Source organism: Castanea sativa, chromosome 6, assembly GCF_040712315.1.
Source record: "Castanea sativa cultivar Marrone di Chiusa Pesio chromosome 6, ASM4071231v1".
Taxonomy (NCBI): domain Eukaryota; kingdom Viridiplantae; phylum Streptophyta; class Magnoliopsida; order Fagales; family Fagaceae; genus Castanea; species Castanea sativa.
Window position 1 is genome coordinate 54,932,973 of NC_134018.1, and position 9,964 is coordinate 54,942,936.

The following is a 9,964-nucleotide window of genomic DNA, read 5'->3' on the forward strand; positions in this document are numbered from 1 at the left end:
CATAAGTGGGAAATATCAAAAAGGTTTTTGATTTAGGACTAAGGTAGGGTTGCTTCGCACCTCAAGGAATTTTTGTAGTTCTTACTTCGGTTGTTTAAATTACCAAGTCCAATGTGTAATAGTTATAGATTGTAAATTTTTGTAGTTCTTACTTTGGTTGTTTAAATTACTAAGTACAATGTGCAATAGATTGTGAAGGTCTAATTATAAACATATAACCATTTCCCTTCCTTCTTAATGTGGAAAACATCCAAATAAAAGGGAGAGATCGAATTTCTTTCCCCCTACTTAATTTTTATAAAACATCCAAATAAAGATTAATTTTTATAAAACATCCAAATAAAGAGAAGCAATAACCACTACCTCTTCTCCCATGGCATCTACTTCTCATATTAATTTATTATGTTTTTGTATCAAGCCAACATTTTCGAATCCAATAATTCGTGGATGTTTTGAGTAGAGAACCAAAATGAATGTCAGCCCTTAGGTTAGTAACTTAGTGACATGATCACATACTATAGTTTTGGTGAAAATATACTGAACATGGTCACATACAAAAATAGGCATCACCAAGACACCAACCATTAGTTTAGTTGAATTAGTTACTCAATCTTGTACTCCAGAGACATTCTTGAGTACCGACCCTAGGGTGTAAGCTGCTGCTGCAGCAATAGCACCGGTGAAGAGAGTAATCGCCATAGAGAATGCATAATTCTGGCCTGCAATCTTGGCCTTTGCCATCCCCAGAAGCGCAAGCGATAATGCAGAAAGGATACATGCACCAACAAACTTGATGGAGTCATTATTTGTGAATGGAATAAGGATGATGAAAGAGAGGAGAGGGGCACTCCCAAATACAAGGAAGGCAACAAACGTCACCAGGCCATTCTTCCATGGCTTGTCCGCTTCATCTGGCGGTAGTATTCCTTTATGAGCCATCATCTTCTCATCCACAAAGATATCCTTGTATTTTGCAAATATGTTCACCACCTTGCACCAAGAAATTACATTAAGTTCATAATATAACAAGGTCAACTAAATTCTCTCCATATTGTATGATGGGCATCAAGATATAATTTGTCGCAACAAAATTCCTTATCTTAATATCTCAAGTGACTACACTTTATTAAAAAGTTCGGTAAATTATATAATTCTTCTCTTGTTTGGGATGATTTTAAATTAAATTCTAAAATTTAAAAAGTTTTAACTGGGGAAGGTTTTAAATTAAAAATAAAATTTTAAATATTTAAATACAATCTTGAACTTTGAAGAAAAACTTCATTTAACATTCTTAGTCACTATTAACGCAATATTTAAGTATTTTGATCCAGTGGAATGTAGCAAAGGCCATACCGTGGTGGCATCATTAATATCCATCCCAAGAGCTTGATACTGTCTTAGTAATTCCTCTTGCTCATTGCCACCGTGATTTGTGACATCCCATGCAGTCACTGCCCTTTCCTTCGCAGCCACATCCTTCTCCGTGCTGCTGGATACAAAATCCCCAAACCCCACTGATATCCCATCAGCAACCAGGTTCGAAAATCCAAGCACCAACACATCCACTACAAACACAGTAATTGTAAGTCAAGTCTATGCATTATGAAGAATGAATACTCTATGCATTGCCACTCTAAAAATTAGGAAAAAAAGCTTTTAAATAGATCAAACTCTAATATACACCTGACATGATAAATGAAGAACGACAAGTGAACCTGTTGGTTTAAGAGGAAATTGAACCAAGTTTCCCGTCCACGTCTATGAAGGACATCGCTGGAGAACGAGGTCGACTTTGCCTAGTTCATCTTTGTTTTTTATTTCCCATTCATCACTTAGGAACATGTGCATTGTGTTTCATGATATTTTGATAACTAAATAGCACCATTGTACAATACTACTTCTATATCATACGCACAAAAGTTTAAAGACAAATTGGGCCCATACCAGCTGACCCATTCACTTCATAGCTAAAAGCCCACCAAATTCCGTGGGTGTACAAATGTTCATACAAGCTGCGCCACCATTAAGTTATAGTTTATGAAGGGGATAAAAATAGTAAATGGACAGAGATAATGAGGACGGATAGACGCCGTAAGTGAACTCGGCTATGACGGTTAAGTATTGCTTAATATCCGTCTTGAATAAATTAATTATGGATTCCACGTGGCATGTCGTTTGATATATTTCAGATGAGCTTTTGCTTTATCCCCACGCAAACGTGCATACTTGGACTTCTTGCGACACACGTTTGGGAAGACTCCTATATGGAAAGGAACTTGGGAAGGAAGTTGTATCCTAAAAGAAAGGTAATTCTACTCAATATAAATACCCCAGAAACCCTAGGTACGAAGGTACGCACAATATTCTCAACTCTGGCACTCTAGGGTTAAAGAAACAAGATTCTAACTTGACCTTCGGAGGGTATTCGGCCGACACCACACCGGTGCTCTCTTCCAGGTCCTTTGTTTTCTTTTTGCAGGTATTGCTTTCGTTTGAGGAGCGCTTGCAACTCCTTTGGTGATATTTTCGGCATCATCGATTGGCGCGTACGTGGAAAAAGGAGGAAGAAAATCTTCGATTATTTTAGCCTCGCTCTATCCACGAGGCAAAGAGTTGCATGGCACTCACCCGATCGATGGCAACGAACAACAATCAAGGCGACGAACCACGCGCCACCGCTTTGGAGAGGCGAGGTCCAAACGCTTGCGGCGGCGGTTGAGCGCCTCGCTAAGCGAGAATCATGATTTGGAAGAACGATTGCGACAAATAACCGCACATCGAGTGCACCACGGGGAAGATCGGGGAGGGCGCTAGTCTGAAGGAAGGAACGTGGAAAGACACGAGGGCGGCAACGCTCCGACTAGACCGGCGACAAGAAACCAATCAACCACTTGCTTTAGACGGCGTGCCGACTCACGCCACCGAAATGCGGGAGATGAGGGAACGTATGGATGCAATGATGAACGCCCTTAAAGGACGGGTATCCGGCAATTTGGACGACCTAGTCCATAGAACGGATTCACCATTCACGGCATTGGTGAATTCATGCCCCGTTCTGCAAAGTTTCGCATGCCCCGTGTGGAAAACTATGACGGATCCAAGGACTAGTTGGATCACTTGGAGTCTTTCGGAGAACCTTAATGCATCTTCGGGGTGTACGAGATGAAATTATGTGCGGGGCTTTTCTCACCACCTTGAAGGGGCTGCGAGGGATTGGTACGACGGGTTGACGCCTAATTCCATCGGCACTTTTAAGGAACTAGGTGCACGGTTTGTATCACACTTCATTGGAAGTCATCGACACGAGAGGTCTATTGCATGTATCTTGGAAATTAAACAACGAGAAGGTGAGACATTAAGGTCTTATATAGCCCGCTTTAACAAGGAATCCCTCTCGATAGACGAGGCGGACGACAAGACACTTGTGGCGGCATTCACAAACGGGTTACAAGAGGGTAAGTTCTTATTTTTCCCTATGTAAGAATGACCCAAGACTATGTCCGATGTCTATTACGGGGCGACGAAGTATATGAACGCGGAGGATGCCTTGCGGCCGAGAGACGACTATAAACCAAAGAAAAGGGAAAGACGAGGAAGATATGAAACCGGATAACGGACGAAAAGTGGCTAGAACCGAGAGATCGACGAGAAGACGGAGACCCGAACCACCTTCGGGGAGGTTTACAAGTTTCACCCCCCTCGCGGCCCCGATTGACCAAGTGCTTATGCAAATCAAAGATGAAGGAAGCTTGACATTCCGGGCAAGTTGAAGGGAGATTCGAACAAGAGGCCAAGAGATAGATATTGCCGTTTTCACCGTGACCACGGCCATGATACGACGGTTGTTATGACTTGAAACAACGAGATTGAAGCCCTTATAAGGCGGGGAAGGTTGCAAAGGTTCGTGAGGAAGGAAAGAGCGATCGGCCCGAAGCGAGAATCCTAGACGGGAAAACGGCGTCCCGGACCACCGTCAACGCGGACATACGGATGATAATGGGGGGCAACGCTTCGATAGGATCGTCCAAAAAGGCCCGAGAAAGACCTATTTACGGACGGTACAAAGTGTCAGTCGGTCGACGGGACCTTCGGAAAGAATACGGCGGAACGACTCCGGTATCGAGTATTTTGAAGACGAGGCCGGCGCCTCACCCCGCCCCCGTGACGACGCGCTTGTGGTTGGCATACGGGTAGGAGACTTCAACGTCCACCGAGTTCTAGTAGACAACGGGAGCTCGGCGGACATCCTTTACTATCTGCGTTCCGGCGGATGGGGATTGCAAAGGAGCGCCTGATCCCGGCATGCGCGCCCCTCGTCGGCTTTGGGGGAACCCGGGTCCATCCTTTAGGATCCGTCACATTGGCGGTGACGGTAGGAGACTACCCACAACAGATAACTAAAAATGTCTCCTTTCTAGTGGTTGATTGCTCCTCAGCATACAACGCCATACTCGGACGTTTTAGTCTCAACGCATGGAAAGCCATCACTTCAACCTACCATCTGATGATTAAGTTTCCCACTAAACATGGAGTAGGAGAACTGCGCGGAAATCAGGTGACTGCACGGGAATGCTACGTGGCCATGATGGAGATGGATGACCATGTACAGACAATGAGCATCGAAGAACAGAGAACAGTGGCAGAACCCGTGGAGACATTGGAAGAAGTCCAACTAGATGATTCAAGGCCCGATCGAACCACCGGGATAGGAACCTCGGTCGACCAAACGACTCGACATCTCTCTTGTTTCCTCGAAAACCAAGACGTGTTTGCATGGAGCCATGACGACATGCCGGGAATAGATCCGGCAGTCATAGTTCATAAATTGAATGTATCACCTTCCTTCCCCTCGGTTCGAAAAAAGAAGCGTGTGTTTGCCCCTGAGCGGGATCGAGCCGCAGCAGAGGAAGTGCGAAGTTACGAGAGCGAACTTCATACGAGAGGTATACTACCCGGAGGCGGGTGGCAAATGTGGTGATGGTCGAAAAGTCAAATGGGAAGTGGAGAATGTGCGTTGATTTCACGGATCTAAATAAAGCGTGCCACTAAAGGCAGTTACCGCTCCCACGGATTGACGCCTTAGTGGACTCTACCGCAAAACATGAGTTGTTGAGCTTCATGGACGCCTTCTCGGGGTACAACAGCAGATTAAGTTGGAGAAGACGGATCGAGAGAAGACATCATTTGTGATGAGTCGAGGGCTTTTTTGCTACAAGGTGATGCCATTCGGGCTCGAGAATGCGGGAGCCACATGCCAACGATTAATGAACAAGATGTTCGAGCACCGGATTGGCGGAACGTCCAAGTCTACGTAGATGACATGTTGGTAAAAAGCGTAAAGGCGTCGGATCATGCGAGGACCTCCGGAGACTTTCGACACTCTTCGAACGTACAAGAAATGAAGCTAAACCCAAGCAAATGCGCATTCGGAATGCTTCTTTGGAAAGTTCTTAGGGTTCGTGGTGTCCCCGGCGGGGCATTGAGGTTAACCGAGAAAGTGAAAGCAATTATGGATCTATCTCCTCTAGAGGACGGTGAAGGAAGTGCAAAGCGACGGGGGAAGATAGCGGCCTTAAATAGGTTCGTATCAAGAGCAACGAGACAAGTGTCTCCTTTCTTTAAAACGCTAAGGAGATCTTTTGAGTGGACGGACGAATGCGAAGGGCATTTGAGGAGTTGAAGGCATATCTCTCTGCCCCGCCATTGCTTAGCCCGTCTACGTCGGGGGAGGAATTATTCCTATACCTTGCTGTCTCATCGGCAACGGTAAGTGCGGCTCTCATTAGAGAGGAAGGGAAGGTACAGAAGCCCGTGTACTTTGTAAGTCGGGCGCTACGAGGCGCAGAGGAGAGGTACCCACGGATGGAGAAACTCGCCTTCGCGCTTGTAACCGCAGCTCGAAAACTGAAGCCGTATTTTCAAGCACACACAATAATAGTCCTGACGGATCAGCCATTGCGGAGAGCAATAAACAATCCTGAAACCGCCGGACGGATGGCTTTATGGGCTATCGAGTTAAGTGAGTACGATATCCAATACCAACCACGAACAGCTGTAAAAGGACAAATATTGGCAGACTTCATTGCGGAATTCACTACACATGAGGAGCAGGGGGCAGAAGAGACGCCCACATGGAGAATTCACATAGACGGATCCTCCAATAAGCATGCGGGAGGAGTCGGAGTTGTACTCCATACCCTGGAAGGAGATAAGATTGAATGTATGATCCGTCTGGAGTTCCCTACTACGAATAATGAAGCGGAGTATGAGGCCCTGATGGCGGGATTGGAGCTTGCAATAGCAGCTGGGGCCAGGAAGGCAATGGTCTACTCTGATTCCCAAATCATAGCTAGCCAAGTTAATGGGAGTTACGATTGTAGGAGTGAACGAATGAGAAGGTACCTCGGAGAAGTGAAGGGTCGAACGAGTGACCTCCAATTCACAATAACTCAGATCCCGAGAGAAGAAAATCAAGAAGCGGATCGACTCGCGAAGGCTGCTTCGGCCGAACCTATGGTCGTAACAGAGCAGGTATTGTCCTTCGTCCAATATTCGTCGTTACTAGATAACGTTCAAGTGCAGGAATTAACCACTAAAGACGATTGGACGGTTCCAATTGTGGCGTATCTCAAGGACGGCAAGCTGCCAGACGGGAAGGAAGAAGCAAGGAAATTGAAGGTTAGGGCTGCCCGATTCATACTGATCAAAGGCATCCTCTACAAAAGAGGATTCTCCCGACCATATCTAAGATGCCTGGGCCATGACGAAGCAGACTACGTAATGAGGGAAGTTCATGAAGGGATTTGTGGAAACCACTCAGGATCAAGGTCTCTGGTACACAAGCTACTCCGGGCAGGGTATTACTGGCCGACAATGCAGAAGGATGCCCATATGTACGTGAGAGCCTGCGATAAGTGTCAACGGTTCGGCAATCTTATTAGGAAGCCAACGGAGGAACTCACACCCATGACGGCCCCATGGCCGTTCGCACAATGGGGGTTAGACATCATGGGTCCATTTCCAATAGCGGCAAGACAACTGAAGTTCTTGGTAGTTGGTATCGACTACTTCACCAAGTGGGTGGAAGCAGAAGCTCTTGCTACTATCACGGAGAAAAATATTCACAAATTTGTGTGGAGAAATATTATTTGCCGATATGGGATCCCCAGAGTGCTCGTGTCAGACAACGGGAAGCAATTCGACAACGATGCGTTCCGAGACTTTTGTTCTCAGCTAGGAATCAAGAATCACTACTCGTCGCCCGCTCATCCACAGGCCAACGGACAAGTTGAAGTCACGAACCGGTCCTTGTTAAAGATCATCAAGACCCGGCTCGAGGGGGCAAAGGGCATATGGCCGGACGAACTACCGAGTGTCCTATGGGCGTACAGAACAACGGCAAGAACGCCAACGGGAGAGACACCGTTTCGATTGGCGTTTGGTGCTGAAGCCCTCATACCGGTAGAAGTGGGGTTGATGAGCTACCGCGTGGAAAGCTATGACGAGAGCAAGAATGTTGAAGCATTACGACTAGAGCTTGACCTTGTAGATGAAGTCAGGGTAACAGTGGCCCAAAGACTGGCGCGGTACCAGGACATGATGGCAAAACATTACAACTCTAAGGTTCGGCACCGGGACTTCAAGGTTGGAGATCTAGTGTTACGAAAAGTGCTTGGCGCTACGAAAGATGTATCCCTGGGAAAGCTGGGTCCCAACTGGGAAGGCCCGTACAGAATCATCTCATGGCACAGGAAAGGAACGTACTACTTGGAGACATTAGACGGAAAGAAATTGGGTCATCCCTGGAACACGGAGCACCTGAAGAAATACTACCAATAATGCAGCAGTCACAATACCTACTGCCTTACTTTTCAGTTTACTTTTAGACAGTTATAGCTTTTACTTTTTAGAGCTCAGTTTTTCTTTTTTGTTGACAATTTGGTTTGTTGAACTGATGAGAGGAATTTTTAAAATGCATGCTGATGAAAATCTACAAGTCCATAAGCGGACGGATCATTCCAAAACGATGAAACCTACAAGTCCACAAAATGGACGGATCACCCAAAGGGTGAGAAACCTACGAGTCCACAAAGTGGACGGATCACCCAAAGGGTGAAAAACCTACAAGTCCACAAAGTGGACGGATCACCCAAAGGGTGAAAAACCTACAATTCCACAAAATGGACGGATCACCCAAAGGGTGAGAAACCTACGAGTCCACAAAGTGGACGGATCACCCAAAGGGTGAAAAACCTACAAGTCCACAAAGTGGACGGATCACCCAAAGGGTGAAAAACCTACAATTCCACAAAGTGGACGGATCACCCAAAGGTGAAAAAACCTACAAGTCCACAAAGTGGACGGATCACCCAAAGGGTGAGAAACTTACAAGTCCACAAGGTGGACGGATCACCCAAAGGGTGAAAAACCTACAAGTCCACAAAGTGGACGGATCACCCAAAGGATGAAAGTCTACATGGTGGACGGATCATCTGAAGGATGAAAAGTTTTACAACTCCGTAAAGTAGACAGACTATACAAAAAGACTAGAAAACCTAGTTCACAAAGCGGACGGTTAGCAAAAATACATTTGAAAGTCCATTCACAAAGTGGACGGGTTATCTGAATATACGACGGATAATAAGCAAGCAACAGGCAATAAAAGATTTGATAAGTCAAGTTTAATAATTACAAATGACGGTTCAAAAAAAGTTCTCTTAACAGCGATAAATTTTTTACAAAAAGGAAAGTATTCTATTCATTCTTTGGAGATGAGTTCCCGACCAATGGACCGTCGTCTGGCTGAGTAGGAGGGAGAACTTCACCTTCGTCGGCTGGAGCAGTGACGGCAAACACTTCGTCTGTACTTTCTGAATGGACGGATTGTGCGAGTGTTTGCCCTTGAGCATCAATGTTGATATGAGATAAGTCCAAGTCTGGATACGACGACTTAACCTGACGAATAGCGTCGTCGAACCCATCCGGGAAGGAGTTCCCAAGCTCCGTCAGAAGATGCTCAGAATCACGGTATTCCTGGACGGCTATCTCCTTTGCGTTGTCAAGCTTGGACACTGTCTCCGTCAGCTGCTTCTCCTTGTCCTTCAAAAGTTCGCGTAGATGCCCATTCTCTCTCTCCACTTCACCTCTAACTTGCTCCGAGCACTTGAGCTTTCTGTCCATATTGATCTTATAGGTCTTCAGCTCGTGTAGCTCATCCTCCATCGTCTTGTTTTTCTGTCTCAGACGGTCCATGGATGTCTCGTGATTAAGGCAACGGCCAAAAAGCCCATTTATCATCACCATGGCCTGGAAGCGAAACACAATGTCATGATAATGACGGGTGTAAAGGAACTTAGCAACAATACTAGACGGATTCAAAATTACCTGTGCAAGGGTGAAGAGGCCCGTTTCACCCATCGCCTCCGTCGAATGGTTGCCAAGGTCTGCGTAGTCGTCAGCTGTCAGCATAGACGACATCTTCTCGAGGGCATAGCTGGAATCTTCCCGGAAGAGAACGGGTGGTTTCTCCCCTGAAGGTGTTGGACCCTTCATTAAGCCTTTGCCTTTTTCGTGTTTGACGGGCGTTTTCTCAGCTTGCAAGGCCACGACGGGCTCGACGGTGGTCTTTTGTTTCTTTTGAGGACGGTCCGTCTTTTCATGTTGAGTTCGTTTTGACGGTACCGGCGGGGCCGTCCCCTTTGTTTGACCCCCCTCCTGCTTTTTCTTCGCTGCTTATTGTTTAATGAGGGCTCTCCTCTTGGCGGCATCCATTTCTGCAAATCAAAGACGGTTGAGAAAGCAACGGTAAGGAAAAAGACGGACATATTTTCAACAAACTTACGTTTTCGAATTCTGTTGTCGTATCGACGGGCAGCAGATGAAGGTTCGGGTCCGTCACAATACCAATTCAGAGTATCAAGGGTGACGAGTTGAGCCCAAGTTCTTTCCTGCAGTTTCGTCTTGT

At 46.1% G+C, this 9,964-nt stretch overlaps 1 protein-coding gene across 1 annotated transcript; it reads right to left on the reverse strand.

The window, feature by feature from the left end:
- Window positions 1-606: 606 nt before the first annotated feature.
- Window positions 607-9,180, reverse strand: LOC142640200 (uncharacterized). The gene is made up of 3 exons (XM_075814284.1): window positions 8,826-9,180; window positions 1,354-1,565; window positions 607-990 (listed from the first exon to the last, which is right to left on the reverse strand). The coding sequence occupies exons 1-3, from the start codon at window positions 9,178-9,180 to the stop codon at window positions 607-609; spliced, it is 951 nt and encodes a 316-aa protein (XP_075670399.1).
- Window positions 9,181-9,964: the final 784 nt, after the last annotated feature.

Excerpts from the sequence above, each read along its gene's own strand:
- LOC142640200 (XM_075814284.1), bottom strand. The coding sequence starts at position 9,180 with ATGGACAGAAAGCTCAAGTGCTCGGAGCAAGTTAGAGGTGAAGTGGAG. Across the intron at positions 1,566-8,825 it reads CACTGCTCCAGCCGACGAAG|TGGATGTGTTGGTGCTTGGA; the intron begins GTGAAGTTCTCC and ends CTGTGTTTGTAG. Across the intron at positions 991-1,353 it reads ATATTAATGATGCCACCACG|GTGGTGAACATATTTGCAAA; the intron begins GTATGGCCTTTG and ends TCTTGGTGCAAG.